The 23,205-nt window shown below is 38.4% G+C and overlaps 2 protein-coding genes across 5 annotated transcripts in view; both read left to right on the plus strand.

Moving 5' to 3' along the window:
• The first annotated feature begins 1,821 nt into the window (after positions 1-1,821).
• LOC117431713 (N-acetylglucosamine-6-phosphate deacetylase-like) lies at positions 1,822-13,284 on the plus strand. 4 transcript variants are annotated; one of them, XM_034052989.3, is made up of 13 exons: positions 1,822-2,048; positions 3,489-3,553; positions 3,930-4,024; positions 4,418-4,554; positions 4,781-4,920; positions 5,869-5,923; positions 6,163-6,375; positions 6,694-6,782; positions 7,368-7,512; positions 7,976-8,083; positions 8,289-8,357; positions 8,558-8,659; positions 9,143-13,284. In XM_034052989.3, exons 3-13 carry the CDS (start codon positions 3,942-3,944, stop codon positions 9,214-9,216), a joined length of 1,215 nt encoding a protein of 404 aa, XP_033908880.1. In that variant the 5' UTR covers positions 1,822-2,048; positions 3,489-3,553; positions 3,930-3,941; the 3' UTR covers positions 9,217-13,284. The 4 variants fall into 4 exon arrangements, with proteins under 4 accessions (XP_033908880.1, XP_034782981.1, XP_033908882.1 ...); XM_034927090.2 differs by having other exon boundaries at positions 1,822-2,036; XM_034052991.3 differs by having other exon boundaries at positions 1,822-1,931.
• Positions 13,285-20,044: 6,760 nt separating this feature from the next.
• LOC117431622 (calpain-15-like) overlaps positions 20,045-23,205 on the plus strand; it is a 56,823-nt gene continuing 53,662 nt past the window's right edge. The window contains exon 1 of the mRNA XM_034052743.3: positions 20,045-20,464. The gene's annotated coding sequence lies outside the window, so the exon portion shown is untranslated. The remainder of the gene's footprint in view (positions 20,465-23,205) is intronic.

Consider the following 23,205-nt stretch of genomic DNA (forward strand, 5'->3'; position numbering starts at 1 on the left):
GTCAAGCATCTTACTGGCTGCAAAGTATGTCAATCATTAGGAGAAACAGCTGGTTGGTTACTGACAGGAAAGAAAAGCCTGAAGGAGAGGGAACAATTTCACAGGGTCAAATGACCAGGAAAGTGCAGGACAATCTGAAAGCATTTAACCTGTCTTTAACCTCGTGTAGTGTCAGAGATCATGTTTTAAAAGAAAAAATACATCTTTGCTAACTCTGTATAGTGGAATTTATGGAATTATTTTGTTTGCTACAATCACAACATGGATTTAAAAACCTTGGTTCGCATTCCTTTAACTGCAAAAAATCTGTGCTCATGAAAATCCTTCTGGTTTAATGACACAAGTCTGCTGAGTCAGTATTTCACTAGAGTACAGCAGTGCAATTCTGGAGCCAAGGTTAGCTACAGGAAGTGTAGGGTTTCCCCAATGGTAAACAGAAACAAACAGCAGAGAGTAAGAATTTGCTTTTCTGAAATCATTCCAACTGAGGAAAGAAACATCCACTCTTCACTGAAAGGAACTGAGAATTACAAAATGTGAGCAACTTGCCAGAGGGGCTCTGCACCTGTGAGGGTTAAGAATAAGGCTAAACCATCCCTTATTGTGGCAGCTAAACAATCATTAGATTACCCACAGTCCTCTAAAGAAATAACAGACACCAAACAGGAAACGATCTGTCATTATTATAACAAGGAGCACTCTGGTAAAGGGACCACAGTTGCATTTTTAAACCATGCCTTCAAAACACACAATCAAAAGTATATGGGAAAACATAAGAAACTTATTCAAGCACCAATATTTTCAATGAATAATGACCCAATGGTTACCTAAACAATATTGAATGCTTATGATAAGGAGTAGAATCCATGAAGGTGCTGGAAGGTGTCTCAAGGGAATCCATTCATGTCATTAATATCTCACACAATTGGTGCAGAGAAGTAGGCAGAGGAACGTTCATCCCAAACATGCTCAATTGGTTTGAGATGTGGGGAGTGTGGTGGCCATGGAAGATGCCTGAAGTGGTGCTCCTCAAACCATTCATGCTCAGTTCTGGCATGGTGGATGGGGTATCTTGAAAGCAGACATCACCATCAGGGTTCGGCATTGATGGTTGGTGTTTATCTGCAAAGATGCTTAACTAAACTACGGCATACGCTCGGCTTTCCAGAGTAATCAAGGGACCCAGGGTATACCAGGAGCACATGCCCCTCACCAGGGCGATGCCAATGTGTTTCATGCATGTGCATGCTAACACAAAGCCCTCAACTGCAACAACAATGAATCATATTACAGAAACCCAATACACAGTAACTTTAAATGCAGGTTATTGTTCATACCACATACAGTAATATTAGCCAATATTATAAAATGACAGGAGTTGTGATCACCACTAGGTGTCACTATCACCCAATATTTTAAGGAATCGCGGTTAAGATGTGTTTGCAGTGCAAAAAATAGTACGGGTATATTTAATTTGTTTTATTTCTAACTACATTACCACTATCTTAACTTGTTTTCCTTTGTGTGTGTGTGTGTTCTGTGTAGCATCAAATTAATATGACTTCCATAATAAAAAATATCGATAACATAAAGGGATACATAGAGGATCTATGTTTCCAATGTCAGGAGGGTAGGTCATGGTTTTTATGCAGTCGGCTAGTATCCACATTACATAATCCTATATGACTATAGCAGGAGAGGTATGCTTTTTGATATTTACTGCTTTAATCATTTTAACCTTACCAGTATGGCGGCTACAGTGCTTATTTTGATAGTCCTCGAGAGGCTTTTCCCTGACGCGCATTGGTCAGCAGTTCCTGTCGGATGTTGATCAGCTGACCTAAAAAAGTTATTTTCTCACATGACTGTATCCCGACTAACCAGCAACACGGACATGGTTACGGTTAGTGTGCGCAGAGAACACACTATAGGTAATTGACGTATGTAGAGAAAATTGAAACGTTTTATTTAAAAAACGGTCTTTGTATATACCGGTGCCTACAAATACAGAAACAAATATTCTGAAGCACTGTCGGGTACACTGTCGGGTAAGTTTGAAAACTGAAGCGCTTGCTTTTTCACTGTGAGTACAATTTCCTGCATGTGATAAAGTCCAGCCTTTGTTTTGCAACACCGCTATGAAATCAGATAACTGATCGCTGATTTTGCCTTGAGTTTCATTTTGAGTGCAATGCAGGAATTGTATAGCCACCGGTATAATATGTCAGAACTAAAGCATACACAGTATGCTATAGTGATGTGTACAGTGGACGCAAATGTAGTTGTTATAAACGTAAGGTGGGACAGACGTACAATAAGATTCATACAACTGCACTCTGGATAACAAAAAATATATGTTCCATAAGATTCACTTACTGTTACTAACAGGGATGGAAATAAGACTCCTGTTGTATAGCAGTTTGATCCTGTCCTGGTTTTACTATGAGTTTGATAAGACACACCTGAGCTTGTTACCTCTAATCAAGCTTGTAGTAAAACCAGGAGTGGTTGAAATGGCTTCACCATGTCAAATTGTACTGAAATTTATAAAGTTAGTCAATCATACTATCACCCTAACTACAATTTCCTAGAACTACTATTTTCATTCATATGGAGTTTTTCACAGAACCCATTCCTGTACCTGACCACTTTATTAGGACTTGTACCTAATATCGGGTTGGCATAGACTCCACAAGGTGACTGTGTCATGCACCTCAAACCATTCACACACAATGCTGGCACTGGCAAAGGGTGCAGTATAGTCTTGAAAGTAGCCATCACCATCAAGTACAAGCAGCATTGTTGGGTGGACTTGATCCGCAGTATTGTGGAAGTAAAATACTGCATTCGTTCAGCTTTCCAGAGTGATTAGGGACCAAAGGTAGACCAGGAGAATGAGCACCACACCAAGGCGGTGCCAGATTCAGTCCGGAAGAAAGGTCATATTGAAGGGGCCGGGCTAAAGAAAACTTGTGAATGTTCTTGAGCATTGAAGCTGAATTCTGAAATGTGCGCAACTTGTGTAAACAATACCTGTACACCATCAGATTTGTCGTACCTCCATAATTAATCTTTAAATGACTCCAATTTAAACATCTATTAAAACTCCATCTCTCAGAGCAGTTGTCATAGTTTGAAATGCATGAGGTGAACTGGGCATCTGTTTTTACTGTGTTGTTATTTCATGATTTTAGAAATGATCTTAATTATTAAAATACAAATGTGTATCACTTCTAAATGATATATCGCCTAGGGTACATTATTTTGTTTGTACTTTTAAATGTTTTGGATTTCATTTTATCATGCATGCATTTTCTTATGTATATATTTTCTCATTTATGTAAATGTTATTGTATTTAAAGAACTCTGAGATGCCTTTATTGATGTGAAGTGTGCTATGTAAATAAAGTTTGATTGATTGAATCTAAAGGAAAGGACCAAGGATCATGGAATTACTGCCTATTAATCCTCTTCTGTCTCCACTGTAGGAGTGTTCAGACAGCACTGCCTACAGTGATCCTGCTGGGAGAGACTGGGCAGGGGCTGCCTCAAGGTACTCACAGCCGCTGCTTGACAGTTTTTGTCCCTGGTTTGGGATTCAATTCAGGGGTACGGGAAAGTTAGGGTCACTGTACAGTATATTGAGAACCATGAAGGGTGTCCTGTAGATGTGGAACACACATAACATCGAATGTATTTACCTCATTATAACAATCGTTTGGTAAAGGAATGAGTTTCTCACTTATCAGTACTAGCGGTATTAGCACTAGGTAATTCAGTCAGTCAGTTATTAAATTGAGTTATTTACACGTTGGAGTAAAAAGCTTTGAAAATCATCCCCAACAAAGGGGAGAGGCACTAATATGGTCAATGAAGCTACTGCGGCAGCTTGTCTGAGGATCAGTGGCTTCTCATTTCTTTCACCACAGGTCCTTGGAACAATGCCGTCCAATAAGTCAGTATCAGACGCCCCAATCACACAGTTTATGAACTGCAGGATCCTGAAGGAGCAGGAATTGCAGAGGTGAGTGCAGTGCAGCCAGGGTAACCTGCGCTAACACCCAGCCTGACCACTGCCTCTGGGGTGAACATCACAGGTCTTTTCTTGCTTTTAATATCTCCCTAATATCACTCCTGTTAATGTCACACTCTGCTTATTATCACCACATTGAAAAGTCCTGGAAATGTTACAACTGGAGTCAATGAGGACAAGCTCCTGATAATAATATCAAGCTCTGTTTAATATCATACACATTAATGATATTAATTAATACAAGATTAGGTTTATATGTGAGGAAGGTGCTAGACAGTATTTAAATGTCCGGTAGCACAATAAAGCCTACAGTATATAATAGTCTATTTGTCTACCTAGAACCACAGAGAAACTTTCTAACTGTCTGTCCCTCCTGTGTTCCAGCGAGGACCTTTGGGTGCGGGAAGGTACAATTCTGAACCCAGAGAAGCTGTTTTTTGATGAAAAAGGGTATGCAGACACTCAGATCGATTGTCAGGGCAGTATAATCGCTCCTGGATTTATCGATGTGCAGATAAATGGTAAGCCATGATCAAAAAAACTTTCTGTGGTAAAGAATGTAAATTGAGGTCAAATGTGTTTATTTTTTAAGTGCAGAAAATACTATAATAAAACACTCCCCTTTCAGAGTAAGATATTTAATCTGTGTGGGGATATCCGTTTTAAACCTGTTCATTAATTACCAAGTTATGACAACAAATTATAACTGTATTTTGATATTTTTTCTTGCTGTTCTGTGATCACCAGGAGGCTATGGCATAGACTTCTCCTTAGCAACAGATGATGTCAAAGGTGGGGTCTCATTGGTCGCTAAGAAAATTCTGGCTCATGGTGTCACCTCTTTCTGCCCAACTTTGGTGACCTCTCCACCTCACATCTACCATAAGGTACGGAACAAATGTATCCGTTGAATGAAGGTTTGAAGTTGGTTAGTTGAAAATGTAAATTCTGAGCCATGTTTATTTTTAATTGGTTATCTGTGTTTGCAACTTTAACGTAAATGGAAGTTTTCTGTTGCCCTGTTAAACTATCATGTTTCAGGTTTTTTTATGAGAAATTCCCTCAAAATAAGTTACCAAGTTTTTTTTTAAAAAAATCATCAATTACCATTTTAAAATGCAATGTTTATTGAGTCTGTATTCAATATTTGTTGCAAAGTGTTTTTCTGGACCTCACACACATTTTCACAAAACTGTCCTGGATAGCTATGTTTAATAGATTCAGCGTTTAAACTTTGCTGTTTAAACTATTAGACACATTGATGTAGCATTCATAGTCATCTTTATATTTTACCTTTTGTATTTATCTGCATTTTTTCATTGATTATGCTCCTTCAGTATTCAGCTACAGTGGTTTGCAATGCATCAAACTACTATAAATGGTGAAAGGTTTTGGAAAGAAAACAAGGAAATAAATACAATATTCTCATAAACAGGACATTTTTGGTTGAACATTTATTAGCTACTATGCTGTTTTGTGTTTTCTTTTAGGGCTGATTTCACAGACCCTGTTTAGCTCTAATCTTGGACTACTTTACCTTCGGTAACATTAGGTAGTCCCAGATTAGTGCTAATCGGGAACCTTAAAGGGTACATAAGGACCTTTTTATTTTATTGTGTTCCATGTTCCCATGTGTTGCTACAACTGTTTATGTGTGTGTATTTTTTTAATTTTTATTTTTTTTACATTTTGACCACTTTTTTAAACTTTTAAATGGCATTCCCGGACTCAAGATCTTTTAAACCTTTAATTCTTTAAACCTTAAAAGCTGGTTGAAAGTCACAATGAAGGCCCTGAATTCACTGAGCATCTCGCTTTGCCTTTCTGGTTGATAGGTACTGCCTGGGATCAGTGTCCAGAATGGAGGGGCTGAAGGAGCAGGGGTGCTGGGTATGTGTGTTTGAATACAGTAAACCGTGTCATGGCTTTTTATGAACTCTAAGAAGATAGGGACAAAAAGAGGCAGCCATTCAGACAGGTAAATCCAGGCAAGGGCTGACATTGTCAGAACTCCTGCAGCAGCATTCTGTAAAAAGCCGATACAAAACTCCTGAAAGAAATGCCTGATTTACAGCATTGCAGTTGATTGTGCAGCCCTGCTGAGCTAACCCAACTCTCTGTGTGTTCAGGGGTTCATCTGGAAGGCCCCTTCATCAGTCGAGAGAAGAAGGGCGCTCACCCAGAGCAGTGCCTGCGCTCCTTCCAGGCTGGGGGCTTCCAGGACCTGCTGGACACTTACGGGAGCCTGGACAATGTGGCCCTCGTGACGCTGGCCCCTGAGCTGCCCCGCAGTCAGGAGGTGATCCGAGAGCTGGTACGCAGGGGAGTCACTGTGTCACTCGGTATGTGTGGCTTTTAGTATTATATGATATGACATCACTGCCATTCCAACAGCTAATATCTCATAAACCATTTGAGATGCCTTCATATTTTCAGTGTTCTAGAAAAATCTATACAAACTCTAGTGCATTGCTTATAGGTTTATTCAGTGTAGAACTCACAAACCAACAGCAGTGAACAGAAGGGATCCATCATTGCATTTGTTTTAAACACATTCTAAATCAAATCTGTGTAAGCTATAAGAAAAGTGAGCAGGAATTCAAAGCTCAGTGTGTAGGATGAGAGATTGAGACCCAGCCTGTCCTTTCTCTTGCTACCAGGGCATTCTGTGTCTGACCTGTCCCAGGCTGAGGAAGCTGTTCAGCAGGGAGCCACCTTCATCACACACCTCTTCAACGCCATGCTGCCTGTGAGTGCACGCTGTCTACCAAAGTGCCATGAAAATAGTGCATTAACTACCTGGCCTGCAAATACAAACAAAATTGAAAAGAGTGTAAAAGGTGTGGGCCAGTTTTTCTTTACATGAAAAGAAAAAAAATCAAATACTCAATACCCATAATGCGTGCATCGTTCATATTGGAAAATTTGAGTTCTAGAAAGTGATGGTAATTCTATTAGGTGCGATGTTACTGGATTATTATTATTTTTTGTTAGCTCTTGATATTTACATTTTTGTTTTAATTTGGTGAATGTATACCGATAACGGTTGTTGTCACTAATATAAGGAACCATGTACAACTGGTTGGATACAGATGTGAATGTTTTCTACCAATGATTACATAAATAAATCAATACATGAAAGGTTACAAGCAGTTTAGAAATGTTCTAAAGTAATTTAAAAACAGCATTGTGGTTTATCCTCATCAGGCACTGAGACAAGAGGTGTTTGTATCTGTATGTCTCTGTGTCTCCTCCTGTAGCATCTCATGAACACAGTGTGCTTCATCTCATGCTGTGTGGAGTTGTGTTTGTGTTGACAATGTCCACTCCTCAGTTTCACCACAGGGACCCCGGCATTGTGGGGCTGCTGACGAGTGACCAGCTGCCCCCAGGGCGCTCTGTGTACTACGGCATGATCGCGGACGGCATCCACACCAACCCTGCAGCCCTTCGCATAGCCCACCGTGCCCATCCAACAGGTCAGAGCACAGCACACACACACACACACACACACACACACTCAATAATGCTGAAATAGGAAATGGTAAAAGAAACTAGAATTCAGTGACAAACATGGTATTAATGATCTTATTTGCCATACCAGCGTAAAATGACGATAAGTGGGTGGCAACGCTGAAGCAACTTTTAAATTGGGCATTTGAAATTAGTTAGAAAAACGGGTAAACTATAATTTTAAAAAAGAAATGTAGTGTAGTCACACAATTTCTGAGTGTTTGTTTACTTTTGCATGGTTTGGTCCCTCGTTAATACTAATTCACAGTGAAAAAACTCGCAGAATTAACAAGTCTTAACATTCAGAAATTGTGGAGTTTAACTTTCACTTGCAGTGGAGTCTTCAGCTGAAATGCTTGTTTGAATGGAATGTTGCATTCCTGTTGCAGCACTATGATGCCACTGCTTTGTGTCTGTGCCCTGCTCCAGGTCTGGTTCTAGTGACAGATGCCATCCCCGCGATGGGGCTTCCCCCAGGCAAGCACACTCTGGGGCAGCAGGTCATCGAGATCCAGGGGCTCAACGCCTACGTAGCAGGTCAGGGAGTCCGTTCTCATTCTCATTCTCAGGATATATTTTTAATATGTTAATTTGGTTCTTGTGAATGGTGATGGAGGAGAAGAAGGCAGTATAAGAGAATGAGAGTAAATGCAACATTCATACTGCTAAGACTAGCAGTATTTGGGAGTATGTGACCTTGAAATGAGTTTGTACTAATGCACTGCCTGCTATCTCTCCACAGGCACCAAGACTCTGTGCGGGAGCATCGCTACCATGGATATGTGTGTGCGCCACTTCCTACAGGCTTCTGGTGAGACACAGGCCGGCAGAGCTTTCTTTCTTTCTTGTTTTGAAATAGGAGTGTCTTCTTGTGACCAAAGCTGAGCTGAATAAGATGTACATGAATCTTCTGAAATCAGGCGTTTTGATTGGCTTCCTGATTTGAAATATGTCTCTTACTTTCTTGCTTTTCTTCTTCACTTACAGACTTTTTTTTTTCTTTCTGCCCAGGCTGTACCGTGGAGGCGGCTCTGGAAGCAGCTTCTCTCCACCCGGCTCAGCTGCTGGGAGTCAGTGACAGGAAGGGGACGCTGCACTATGGTTCAGACGCAGGTGAGTGGAGCGTACCAACTGAGGGGGGAGGGGGTGGGGGGGAGCGGTGCCTGAGCTTGAGGAGTGGATACATTAAAATACATTAAATTACCTCCTTCTTGCCTTTTTATGATGTTTTAGTTGCTATAATTTTTCTCTATATCTGTGACACTGTGGCCTTTCAAGTTGACTGGCCCCACCTCTCTATAGGCAGAGTATGTTGGGCCAGCAGAGTTGAAAGGTAACATTGCAACATGGTTTGAATGAAATGAGGAAGTCTGTTTGGTGGCAGTTAGGATTCTCCAGACAAAGCCAGGTAAAGACCAATATAAAGAAAAATAGTAACTTGCTATTGGTGCATCAGGACCTAGAACCACCCAGAATGATGACAAACTTCATAAAATAAGTAGGGCACCCTGAGCAAATATATACAATGACATTGGAAGATATCTGTTCTTATGACTGTAGATATCAGAGAGTTTAGAGTTGTTTCTTTTCCCATAGATTTTGTTTTCCTTGATGATTCTCTGAATGTGAGAGCTACATACATCGCTGGGGAGCAGGTGTGGAAGAAATGACCTTGACTGAAGCTCTCATTCTGCAGAGTACAGTGGCATAACTCTGCTTGGGAAGGCCTAAGGCAAACGCACACCTAAAGGAACTGTTTTTAGGTGTTCCTTCTTACCTGTAATATATATCATGCAATGCTGTTGAGTAGCACAGATTTCAGTAATAGTGACAGTCAAACACCAAACCACTACAGAAGACTACAGCTCCCGCCCCAAGCACAATAAGGGTCTACAAGTAGAGACATGTTTCTAAAGGTTACTTGAAAGGGATATACTGTACAATTAACATTTTCCCAATGTATTTTGTTACCTGTTTAAAAGCCTGAGTTTTGTTTGTTTAATAATCTATTATTATTCTGTTTCTGCTCCGATCATTATTTACCAGGCTTACTAACTCATGTGTTTTTTTTGTTTTTTTTAACCAAAGGTTAAAATTTCTGAAGTGGTTTTAGAAGGGACAATCAGGGGTGTGCATCTACAATTGCTCCCTCTGCAACTGTGGCAGCTGTGAGTTAGTCGATTGAAAACCTCTGTAGAAAAAAGAGATGGGACAGAAATTACAGCTGCACACCCCTAGCTGTCATTTTTTCAAACCACATCACGTCAAAAATGTATTGAGGAGTCTTTTCAGAAGCTGTGGTTGAAACGTCTTCAATGGAATAGTTAGTAAGCCTGTTAAATAATGACCTAAGCAGAAAGAACAATAGAGAATGATATGGAATACACAGACTAGTATATTCAACAGGTAGGACATGAACTGTTGTACATGTAGACAGCGCTCCAGATAAGGTTTTGGGTCATTAAATAATTTACTCTCCATTTTAGACACTGTGAGTAAAATGCAACATTACCTTAAAGTAATGAGTACCGTATTCCTTCTAATTTAAGACGCACCAATTGTTCTTCTCAAAAATGGTCTGCGTCTTAAATTCGAGTATAGTGATGCATGTATTAAAAAATCCCCAAACAAAAGACGTGACTGCCCGGGTACACAAACAGCAACGTGACTGACTGCTGAGAAAAGACAAACAAAAACGTTACTGCCCGATCTCCAATCATCCGTGACATACAGGCAGCCATTTTCAAAGAAGCGTCATTAGCTTCCTGAGGAATTCAAAGAGAAGCTTTTACAATCTCAGCATTTCGTTATTAGGCTCCGTTCTAACAAACAGTACCAGCTTAGATAGATCGGAAAAGCAATACCACAGCTCACAAAAAGGAAGAGAAACAGGTGCAGTAATCACGACTGGAAATATGAGAATCCGCACATAACTGTAATGGTCTGTGTGACAGCAGACGGCCACAAACTGCTTCCGTACGTCGTTTTCTTATATGTGCAGTTGAGGTTGTATCTTTGTAAATGCATCTTTATTTGATGTATTCTTTTTTCCTCAAATTGAGGGTGGGTCTTAAATTCGAGGGCATCTTAAATTTGAGGGAATACGGTACTTTCAATAAATACTGTACATACGTTAATCCTAACTTTAACTACAGCCATACATTTGAACTGTAATGTTTCTTTGAACAACAACTTCATTTACAATCGTTCAGCATGTCGACACTGCACTTTCCTTATTTTCCACCTGAAAAAAAATCCAACAATTAATTTTTTCGCAGCCATTCTTGCCTTAATAATATTAATAATGTTGCTACTCTCTCAATGTAATTAGCTACTGTGTCAACAAATTATGTCCATCTTTTACGTTTGCTAGGAAAAAAAGCTGTAACACCAACTAGGCCTGTATGTAGAAAAAAGTGGTTCTCTTCAGTGGAAATGACAAGGGCCTGTAATATGGGAATTTGCCTAAAAGTAACAACCAAAAATAAGATATTTACTATGGAAAATGTTTCACATGTAATGGAACTACCAAAGGGTATAGTTGCAGACTTTACCTTGTCTAATCCCACAGTCTTTTATATCATATTCCATGTAGGCATACATTTTACAGACAATCCATATATCAATGTGATCTTTTAAAAAAAAAAAACTTCATGTTTAGCATAAAATATTATAATATTTTTAAAAATTAGATTTCATTTTTGCCTGTCATTTGTTATAGACCCTTTTCCTTTCAGAATAAAGAGACTAGGATCCAGTTATAAAGCTGTTGTTCTAGTCAGCACACTGCATTGTGTCCCTGGTCCATGCTGGCTCTTACACTGGGTGATCTAGTCTGAGTTGTGTTACAGCATGCATCTGGAATTGAAGAGCAGCTGCTGAACTCCTGGTCACAGTAGCGTAACAAAGACAATACCAAAGGTTTAAACAGTAATTCAGAACCACTCTGAACGATTGCAAACATCATGAAAAAGTAAGGGGACATTTAAAAAAAAAAAAAAAAAAAAAAAAAAAAATGACTTAGTTACATCATCCTTTGTAATCCATTCTAAACGGACAGCAGCAGTGTTGTTAATGAATCTGTTTTTCCAAACAATTCCAAAAGCATGCATATGAAATGTGCCTGAATGAGCAATTCAAGAGGGAAGCAATGGAATTTCCATAAGACTGTTTTCTCATAAGACAATTAAAAAAATGATGATTGTATGTTTGGATTGACTTAAAAAATTGTCAAAGGCAAAACTTAAACTATTTTAAACTTAATAGACAAACTTTTCTTCAGTGCCTCTTCAGCATCCTGGAAAGCTATCCTGTATGCTGTGTGCCTCTTCAGTGTCCTGACAAATGTTATCCTTTATGCTGGGGTATTATTAGTCACAAAAGGGGATGAAATCTTCGCCAACGGGGATATAGGGAGCTGGTCTTACTTTTTGAAAAGTCGACTTGATTTTGTTTTTTTACTCATAAAAGCATACACAACTGTAAAAACAAAGTGAAAGCTCATTTTCATTATGAAAAAGTAAATCACATTCACATAGTAGTCCCATGTAAAAATAGAAATATGGCATAAGCACAGTAGCAAGATGCTTTGAATGATTACTTTGTGAAAAAAAGAATCTTATGCAAGATCCCCATTAAACAGTACATTTAGAGTTAACGTAATATTGCCGTTTAGGGTTTTTGAAACCTTTAATCTTAGTCTGCAAACTGAAAATAATAATGATACTGTGTAATGGGTGTTCTGTTACTGTGTGTGGGTATCCACTCTGGTTTTATTTACAATCACAGGGTTGCAGTGGCAGGTGGCCGCCACTTGGGTTTCAACAATGGTAGTCCAAGTGCAGAAGGATGTACTGTAAAGCCATAAATATTTGTGACAAAATGAATCACACCCATAAAACCTATTGTGCCCAGAAATGTTGGCGTCCTGTTGCAATATATGAAGTATGTATTGTTAGCGGAATTTGATATTCGTGCCAAAAATGTTAGCATTTTTTTTTCATACGCAGAAAACGCATAATAAAAGGCTCAGAAATATTTATGACAAAACACTTCAAAAACGAGAAAATAAAAGTTGGCCTACAGGCGGCCGAGCTCTGCCTGCGCTATTTACATTTACAGATGCAGGGCCTGAGCTCTGCCACGTACTGATTTTGTACTACTTTAAAAAATGATCAGTCCTCGCGTTTGTTAATCTGTCTTTAATAACATCACTTCAGGAATGTACTTGCAGTAGCCCAGAGAGTTGTCTAGATGGCGCACATGTGCCCGTGCATGTCAGACATGACGGCTGCAGCTGCTGACAGAAAATCTCAACCACAAGCAACACATTCAATTGGACTGAGTGCAGCCCACATACTCGAATACAATCAAGTGCAGGCCAGGTAGAGTTCATTGCCCCGGGGAGATTTCTTGTGTATCCACCACTAACAGCCCAGGGAAGAAGGTATCTCTAAACACAGCTTTGATGCAGTATGCAGACCAGGGCCCTGGTCCTGGAGGGTTGCTGTCCCTCCTGGTTTTTGTTCTAGCTGTACACTAAATTGATTACACACATACTTGTAAATCAATACTATATATTTCGTTTTTGCATGTTTATATCAATTTATTTGCATTGATAATTGTATGCTGTATATACAGTGCATCTACATATACAAACCTTGTTGTATAAAAATGACTCGTCTTTGTAAATCAAATAAAAGCTACGCACTCTGAAGAAACCCATGCTTGTACAGTAATCAGAATATTTTGTGACTGTCGTTTGTGCTCTCCCATCCTACTCTCTGTGCTAAACAGTGACTTGGGTTAATGTTATCGATAGCATTTAGGATTGTATCAACTCAATTATCATCTCTTTGTAGGCTGAAGAGATTTAATTATTTTGTCTTTATACCTCCTGGTATTAGATCCTTAGAAAGCCTGGGTGACCTTCTCTGTACCTGTGCAAAAATGTCTCTTTGTAGTACGGTTTCCAGAATTGGATGGAGTATTCTAAGTGTGGCTTAACAAGAGTGTAACCACTTCATTGAAGCAAGTGATTTACGTGAATAAAATTAAGTAGTACAAACTAGTACTTGGGATAACTTAATAAAGGACCTTTTTTAAAACTCAACTTAATACAGAAAAGGGGGAAATACTAACTCTCCCTCTCTCTCCAAGTGGGGCCACTTAAACCTGAAACAATATGAAGACAACTTTTCCCTGTGGTGCGTTATTTATGTATGGGTATTCAGTTTGCCTCTGGGATGCATTATGTATTTCCTGAAACTAAGTCAGGTTTATGAAATATTGGAATAATTTCAAACAGCTGGATAGGAAAGGACCTCAGAGAAACAGGATTCTGCTGCCAAACTTTCACATGTTTATTATCTGGTTATTTCAATAATGAGAATAGAACATCAAGCTTTCAGCACAATACTCCGTCATTGCATTAATAACCAAAAGAACATGCAAGAACTTTTAAAGGTATAAAGGTTTCACTCAAGCCCCCCTAATCCTTCTTTGTTCTTGGCTAAGAGGTTCACTTCTCACAATCCTCGTAACACATTCCTTTAAGCCCTGGGATTAGTCTGGTTAAATAATCATGTTTTTGAGATCCAATATACAGTTAAAGGTCATTAAAGAGTAATGGGGAACAAGGGACTTGGTTTAATTACAGAGATTACAGCATCCTATTAAATTAATGAAGTTATGCCGTTTCATTACAGCTCAGTGAAGAATAGGGCCCACGGGTCTTACCTTGAAGACAAGCATGTCAGTAACAAACATCCCCTGTCACGGTTATAAATACAACATTAAAGCGCCTTTTTAATAAGAAAACGTAAATCACCTTCACTTACCCATTAAAAATGTAAATGTGATAGAAGTGCCTATGCAAAGATGCAGATTCTGATACTCAGCTTTGTGCTAAAGAACATCCCAAGAAAGTTTCATTACAGGTATATAACAAGTTAAGACAGACATACAGGCATCTCCAGTATACCCTGAGTTAGGAAACCCCACTGTAGAATAATGTATGAATCTCAGTACCTTTAAAAATAATTGTAATTACTTTTTAAAATGCCCCTTACTATACTAAGAATTCAGAGTGGTTCTGGGTGATGTTGCCCCAGCACACCTTGGACTGGATTATTATCATTTTCTCTAAACCTGCCTGTACCTATCTTTGAGCTTATTCAAGGAATAAAACCATTTTAGCAATATAAAACTAGCAAAGCTCTGAGTAGTAATTTTTCTGCTCATCTAATCTGCAACTACAGGTTGCTAGTTTCATACGATGGTTTTATTCCAGAAATGTTACCTTGCTCTCTCTGCCCGTGTGTTTAAAGCTATGCCTGGATTCAAATTGGAAGTACTGTTTAAACACTGCTCCGGGTGCATCCCTATTTCTGCAACTAGTCAACCTGTGAAGTCTTTAGGTAATCCGCTGGTTCCTCTGCTGCTTATCTCCAGAGAGACTCAGAGAGCTACCGGAGAGGAAAATTGCTCCTAAACAGCTCAGCGAACTTGAAGAGATTGACCTTAATCCTCAAAGCATGTGAAGAGGGACCTTGCCCAGCCACATGAAAACAAACACATTCCAATCTGTTCGATATCTTTCAGGTTATAGAGCTCTTTTTTTCTCTCCTAGTCTCCACCCGACAGTGTTGGCTATTAAAAACACATTTCAGATGTGACTCCTACTAATCGTTTGAAGATCTATTCAATTCATAAACGTTTTAGCTACAAAATATTTTTAAGAATGTTACCTGCTCTGCATTTCAGTTTATTATACACATCTGAAATATGCAGTTTTGAAATAACATGTTAGAACAAACATGGGTTTTTATGTTTACAAACAAGAGGAGGCTGTTCGGCCCATCAGTGCTTGTCTGGTCCTGGTAGCTGATTGATCTCAAAACTTTGTCAAGTCTTAAAGGATCCCAGTGATTCAGCAGTAGCAATATGGCTAGGTAACCCATTCCATCCCCTCACCAATCTCTGTGTAAAGAAGTGTCTCCTATACTGCATATTACGCCTGTATCCACTTAGTTCCAAAATCTGTTTTCCAAACAATATGCTTGCTTTGAAGTACTTTTTTTTAGTGTTGGGGCATGATAAATAGACTTCACCTAAGTAACAATAAAAAAAATACCATATCTTTATATGGCTGGTCCCATTATGTGGCTATTCTAGCAAGGCTGTTTTTATACATGTGAAATGGTTTTGAACATATACTATATACTATCAGCATTTTCTGAATATTTCATTTCTTACCTCTGCAATATCTTATAAGGTGTGTTTTATGAAATGATGAGAGGAAGGGCAACTACATGGCCACCATGAATACAATTGCAAAATGGAGCATATGCATGTATGCTATTCCCAACACACAATCTACGTCAAGAAGAAAAAATTCATAACACTGTGTAACAATTTTTTTTTTTTTTGGTTCCTGGGTAGTAAGTGTTATTTCCTAATTGCTTATGCCTCAAAAGTATAGAAAATGGCTATTATTCCCCACAAACTTTGCTTTTGTGACCAGGACAGTGATATTTTGAAATTTACCTATTTTCCAGAACATTCCAGATAGATTCAGTGCTGAGTAAACTTGGAGTAACTTCTAGAACTTTCCAGTAATATAAATAGTAGTATAAATACAGGGGCCTTAAGCCCACCAGTTCAATTTAGTTCCAGCTGCCTAAGTGGATACATATCTGCATTTTTCTGAGATGGCATCAAGAGGCTGCAAGCATCCGGCAGACGCATTTTGCTATGTCTGCGGCCAATTTATCAAGACAACAGCGAAAAAGTACTCCGTGGAAGCATCTGCTAAGATGTGTGAGGCCTACAAGGCATATTTCGGCATGCCTGTCGGGGATCAAGACAAACCCTGGGCACCTCATTTCACCTGTGAGCACTGCAAAAAAAACTCTGGAAGGTTAGATGGACAATTGTTGCTCGGAATTTGTTAAAATTTTTAAAATTGTAAAAGTTTTTAATTTTAAAATGTTTTACAATTTTCAATGTTATTGAAAAAATATATCATATGTGAAAAATGTTGCGAGAATCTCTTACACATTAGTCATGGGTGAAATAAATGTATTTTTGTAGGATGGTACAGAGGGGAAAAGAGAGCCATGAAGTTCGCTATCCCAAGAATTTGGCGGGAACCCACTACCACAGACGGGACTGGCCATAGCGGACCGAGTTCTCTGTGGGGAGGAACAACGTCAAGTGGGAGCCACTGGTGGACCCCCGGAAGGTGCTGATGCCACCACTGCACATCAAATTGGGCCTTATGAAACAGTTTGTCAGAGCTCTAGATAAGGAGTCAGCAGCCTTCAAGTACCTTCAAGACTTCTTCCCTAAGCTGTCTGAGGCAAAGGTCAAAGCCGGTGTCTTCGTCAGACCACAGATAAAGAAGATCCTGGAGTGCAATGAATTCCCCAAGAAGCTCACTAGTAAGGAGAAAGCGGCTTGGAACAGCTTTGTCGCAGTGGTTCGGGGCTTCCTGGGCAATCACAAGGCTGAAAACTATGTGGAGCTGGTTGAGACTCTGGTGAAGAACTACGGCACAATGGGCTGTAGGATGTCCCTCAAAGTCCATATCCTTGATGCTCATCTTGATAAATTCAAGGAGAACATGGGAGCGTACTTGGAGGAGCAAGGCGAGCGCTTCCACCAGGATATACTGGACTTTGAACGCCGCTACCAAGGACAGTATAACGAGAACATTTGGGGGCTGATTCGTTAAAGTGATTTACAGTATAATCGTAAATCTCGAAAAACTACTCACTTCTAAATCTTTTGTAGCCATTTTTGTATTACTTTAGTATAAATACATGTTAGTTTGGATTCATATGTTGTTTTTTTCTGACTTTATGTGAACGAAAAGACACAAATTCGCCCGTTTTCTCATTGGAAATAGGTAAATTTCAAAATATCACTGTCCTGGTCACAAAAGCAAAGTTTGTGGGGAATAATAGCCATTTTCTATACTTTTGAGGCATAAGCAATTAGGAAATAACACTTACTACCCAGGAACAAAAATTGTGTTACATAGTGTAATCAAATATGTGTCAAGTCTTGCAGAAATAAGCAGGCTGTTATTGGATCGTGTGCAAGATCTCCTGTTTCACCCCGGAACCCTTTTACCACACTTAAAGAGTAAATACCTTGTATTGTACTGAGCTCCTGCCATGTTTGATGTGCCCAATCATTCGGAGTGTACTCATTGGGTTTGTTTCTTGTTTTTTTTTCTGAGCCACAGTGATGCCTTATTGGTGTGAAACACCCATTATCTCACCAGTTATTATTTTTCTTAGGTTATACAATTCCAAAAACGATAATGCTCTTTTATGATCAAACACATGACTAATGTTGCTGTTTTGACACTTAGTCTTAAATGAATTATCTCTGTAATACAGTACATTTGTAATATCAACTCTCAGTAGGGCGGGTTACAATTTTATGTAGACTAAAAAATACTAGCTATCAAATTGAAAACTGCTCTGGATTAAAAAAAAAAAGAACTGTGTCTGGAACAGTATTTACAATTAAACTTTTACACAAAAAGGAAATAAAAATTAATGGATTTTTTTTTCAATAATGGACCTGTTCTCTATTCTAACCCTATTGTCAGACAATTTGTGTGACTAAAATATTTTAGATAAATAAATAAATAAACAGTGACTATATTAACATATAGCAAACCCTGATGCTGATGTGATACAGGCATGTGAAATGCCTTTGTATCAGATAGCTTATATTTGATAAAAGTTACACCACATTAACCCTTATAAATGTTTACTCCAGCACATTTGCACAGTAGTTCTGCAGTCTTCCCAAGCTCTTCCTGGTTATACTATGATACTCCCATGGTTTGCCATGGTTTTTTTTTTAATATCCTTTGCAATACCTGCTAACCTATGCTTTTGCTTTATTACACTTTGCTATGATTTTACTGTAGTAATTATTCTTATTTAACTTATATTATACAAAATCTACTGTATGGTGCTGTGTATATACACGCTGATTTTACCTATTCTGTGTCACAGCCAGTAAGCCCATTCTTAAGTAGTTACTCTGATCTCGCATTACCCTTTATCGTACAGCTCCCTTTACCATATTCTAAATATACTGGAGGGACAGATTAATGGTTAAAGTTCATTGTACCAGATATAGGTTAGACATGAATCTAAGAGCTATAACGAGGCCACATGGAGTTTTCTATAGTAGAATGGGTTCCTTATTAAACCAAGTTTAAATATAGAACCTTCAGTATTTACAATGAAAAATGCATAAACTTTACTGTCATCAAGGTCTTACAGATACATTGGATTACACAGATGAAGAAAATTGCAATGATGTAAAAAGTAAAAGTAAAATAATATATAACGACTTGGCCTGGTACTATTGCGTCAGAGACAGCTTTGATGTATATTGCAGTCAACTGTACCAACTATATGAGGTTAAAGGTATGACTAATGTTACTGATAGCATCAAATAATGTGCAGATCGTTTGCATAATTTCACAATAGCAAGAGCCACAACATAAAGATGAATGCGTTCATACCAATGTTTGACACCTCGCTCATCAGGCACAGAGCATGGCAGATTGCCTGCCCTTAAAAACTGCAACGTAATTGCAGTGTTATTGCTGGAAGAGTCTATCACGAAGAGCGCTGGGGGCAATCACTAACCATACAGCTATGGCCAACGGTTTTGCCGCACCCTATATAATTAAAACAGTTTGCTTCACAAAGTCAAATGAAACCTGATGAACAATGTTAGGTTAACACATTGAAAATAAAAATTTAAAAATGCGACACTTCAAAATCTAACGTAATATATTATAGATTACTATAGTTTCTGGTAGGCTTTTGCGGTATCGTTTTATAGTTTATTTGATTACATGATGTTCATATAGTTTATTCTCAATCCTAAAATTCTAGGTGATGCAAAACGTTTGGCTATATCAGGCTGAAGGCAACCACGTATAGGCTTCACACAAATTCCACTAGGGGGCACATGAGGCGTAATTTGTCGCATAAGGAAACAGAGAGGATAGGATAAGGTATTGAGGTATTGATTCAAGCAAATGTAGCGCTCTCTCTCTATCTCGATTATATTGCGTGTCATCATAACAAAATCCAGAAGATACGGTACGCACTTTAAAAAGAGGCATCTGCACGCCTGGTCACAAGCCAGCAATATCCCGAGCTTCCAATCACTTCAAACCTCGTCAGCCATCCTCAACTGCCAATCCTGTAAAATAAAAATAATAACGACGCTTGCCGTCACATACATGAAGAAAACACTGTCATGGGGACTTTAATTGAAAAAAAAGATTAAAACTAATTTCACGAAAATAACCAGCTTTCTTATAAAATCCTATGTTACAGTAGACAGTCTTAATGTAACTCTGGTTCAAAACAAATTGATTTAAAACGGTCATATTCCAAATTAGTTTTTTTTTTTTTTATTGTAGTCCAATAAGGACTACAATCCCCACACACGCAACCTGGTCTTTCTTCAGCCAGACAAGGATATCCGTTATTATCCCCGCTTGGAAAACCGGTTATCGTAGTTCTCGATAGGTATTCACAAAAGCCTTTTACGACTTTATTTTTCGCCGGTATATGTAACATAAGAAGCTTTGCGCTGCGCAATATGCGTAAGTGTTTTTTATATATTTTTTATAATTCCTCTTCCTGGATTGTAGGCGGTATAAGTGTAGTTTCACCTTGTTTTAAAGAAACTGAAAACACAGATAAGCCAGTCTGGATTTTAGAAACCAAGCACTGTAACTAAACAACGAAAAACATTTTGGATCTGAAAAGAAAAGTTGTACCCGGTGATTTTCAGCACCAAAGAAGCTGATGACAGACACGAGACATCACTTTACTCCAGGAATCAATCAAGTCTGCCGAAAAAGTAAGGCTCATTTTAATGAACATGATTATAATCGGTTGTTTGGTATCAGTCGCTTACGTTTTGTTCGTTTCCTGACAGAGATAGCTCTATGTGAGGTGACAATGTAGTTCAAAAAATTCACAGCCTGGTTCAATGACACCAGTGCTAATCAAATTATGTAATGATGTTGTGCACCTTTGATGCAAGACCAAAATCGCCTTCAAAGTGTAGACAATTTCCAAAAAAACCCAAAATGTTTTGAGTGTGACCACACTGAAGATATTTTTGGTTTAATGTTTATTTAAGAATCATTTAATTTTAAGTTCATTTGGGCATTTTGTTTTATCATTGCTTGGTGTTTCAATTAATTAGCAGCTGTCGGGCACTGGTGATTTAGCGAATACACTACAGACAGTAAGTACATAGATAACCTTGGCAGCTATATAAAACTCTGTTGATGGCATTGTCAAATGAATGGTTGATCAGAGGCAGCCGGAGATGAAGGCTACATTTTCCAACCATTACCAAGAAAAACAATCTCCATTCACTCTGCTAAGAGACGTGGGGACCTGCTATTGCAAGTTGAATTGTAAAGATACTGCAGTTTGAAATGACACACGATTTTGGAACTGGGCATCAACATCAGCAGACGTGATGGGGTCAAAACTGACCTTTAGCAAAGTTTTCTCTGTAAAATGTTTTATTATTGAATTGTAGGTCTTGCACTCCATAGCTCTCATACATATATCCAGTTTCACAGGAAAAAATAGACCCAGTTGGGTAAATGCTTGATAAAACGAGTGAGTTATACAGCGGTACTGTACATTGTGAGGCCAGGGTCAGAGAACACCGTTGGAAACGGTGTGCAGGCAGACTTTGGAGGCTGTTTTCTTAAACAAAGTACTGAGTAGACCTGTTTACTTAATCACTGAACTTCCTAAGAGGTCAATACACTTGAATGTGACACTTGTTTCAGCTAAGTACAGCCTCTGTGGCACTGTCTGCCCATTACAAGGTCAAAGTTCATCACAGCAAGCTTATTTTTTCGTTTTTTTTTCCTTTGATAGGTGTTTTTGTGGGTAATATTGTCGACCTGGGTCGTTGAGGTAAATATGTCAAATATGTATTTAAAACCTCTTTTTTTTCTGAAATTATGTAATCAAGAGAAAGCCGTTTAGCAATAAGTACCAAATGCACTGAAATAAACAATTCAATAACAAAAGCAATGAAACCATGGTATACAGTAAAAGCAGTTTTTTTTTGTTTGTTTTTTTTCTCAAACGGTGTTATTGGAATGAAAATAGGAGAACAAGTATTTGGGACCGTTTTAAAATAATAGTTAGGCTGGGGACACCAAACCTGTTTTTGTTTTTTTTTTGTTTTTGTTTTTTTTAAATCCCCGCTGGGGATGTAGGGTTCATAAACTTTGTAAGGGCATTCTTCAGCAAAAGCTGTATACATCACATTTCTGCATACATATCTGAAGTGAGGAAACATGCTATTTTTAGCACAAGTTATTGAGTGCAACTAATCTGATCGTATATGAAGACTGTCCAATTGTGCTAAGAACATTCTTAAGCAAAGTTATCAAGCATATCAGAATCTGGGTGCAGTCTGATGTTCTAAGAGCAAAGTGCTTCAGGCAACTGAGTGACAGTCCCATGGCCTAAAGGGTGGAGCTACAAAGAAAACTGAATTCATTAGAGCAACAGAACCTAGAACCACTCAAAATGATTGCAAACACCATTAAATAGCCTTGTGTAGTTCTTGTATTCTTGTTTGTAATTCTTCTGGGCACGTTGTAAATATGAGGATGTCGTCAGCAAATCGTAGGTGATTCAAGTAGCCCCTTATTTTCCCAATCCAGTGTTTTGAAAATGTCTTATATATATATATAAACAACCCACACTTGTCTTCTGGTCTGAAAATAAAATCTCATATTACAGTACTGTATAGCTCATGGTGAGATGTAGTTGCAGATGTACTGCAATATAAAGTCTTATCAAATCACAAAGCTTCTGAGAATGTGTCTCAGCTTTTGTTTGCTGCCCAGTGTTTCCCTACCGTACGCATGAGTGATAGTTCTTTGATTTTTTTTTTTTAGATCTTTCAGAAACTCCCTGCAATTGTACGTTTTCTCTGTGGGTCATTTATGACAGTGTTATGCAAGTACTTCCTTGTTTATTGAGAACACAAGTCAGGTTTCTGTACATTTTGCAATTATCAGGAAGTTTCTTTTTATTTATATTGCTCATAGAATGATAAATAATATGACCGGGTGATTAATTTGTTATGCAAATTCCCTGGCATGTGTAATGTACAATATATAAGCTGTAGGTCGGGTTTGAAAGCTACACACATTTCATCTTTATAGAAGTTAGTCTTTACAATCCTTGTTTACCATCTTAGCACTGTACTACTTCATCATCTTAGTAAAAACATTCCCTTAATACTTTTATATCATCATATGTAATGCCTTACCTATATTCTATTATGAGTGTTCTCTGTAATTCTCTACTGTTTGTGCTTGGATCATTTTTTACCAGGCTTACGAACTAGCCAAGCATTCAAGTGTCATGGTTTGAAAACTAGGGGTGTGCATCTGATTTTTATAATTTATAAAATAATCTCACTTTCAGTTAGTAAACCTGAGCATAGAACACAAAATACACATAACAGGATAGGTTGCATTCGGTATCCCTTTAGGAATTCATCAAGCAATACGTTTTAAACTGACTAAGTTGCTTGACAAACTTTCCAAT

Source organism: Acipenser ruthenus, chromosome 22 (genome assembly GCF_902713425.1).
Source record: "Acipenser ruthenus chromosome 22, fAciRut3.2 maternal haplotype, whole genome shotgun sequence".
Classification (NCBI taxonomy): domain Eukaryota; kingdom Metazoa; phylum Chordata; class Actinopteri; order Acipenseriformes; family Acipenseridae; genus Acipenser; species Acipenser ruthenus.

Excerpts from the sequence above, each read along its gene's own strand:
- LOC117431713 (XM_034052989.3), top strand. The coding sequence starts at position 3,942 with ATGCCGTCCAATAAGTCAGTATCAGACGCCCCAATCACACAGTTTATG. Across the intron at positions 4,025-4,417 it reads AAGGAGCAGGAATTGCAGAG|CGAGGACCTTTGGGTGCGGG; the intron begins GTGAGTGCAGTG and ends CCTGTGTTCCAG. Across the intron at positions 8,358-8,557 it reads CCACTTCCTACAGGCTTCTG|GCTGTACCGTGGAGGCGGCT; the intron begins GTGAGACACAGG and ends CTTTCTGCCCAG.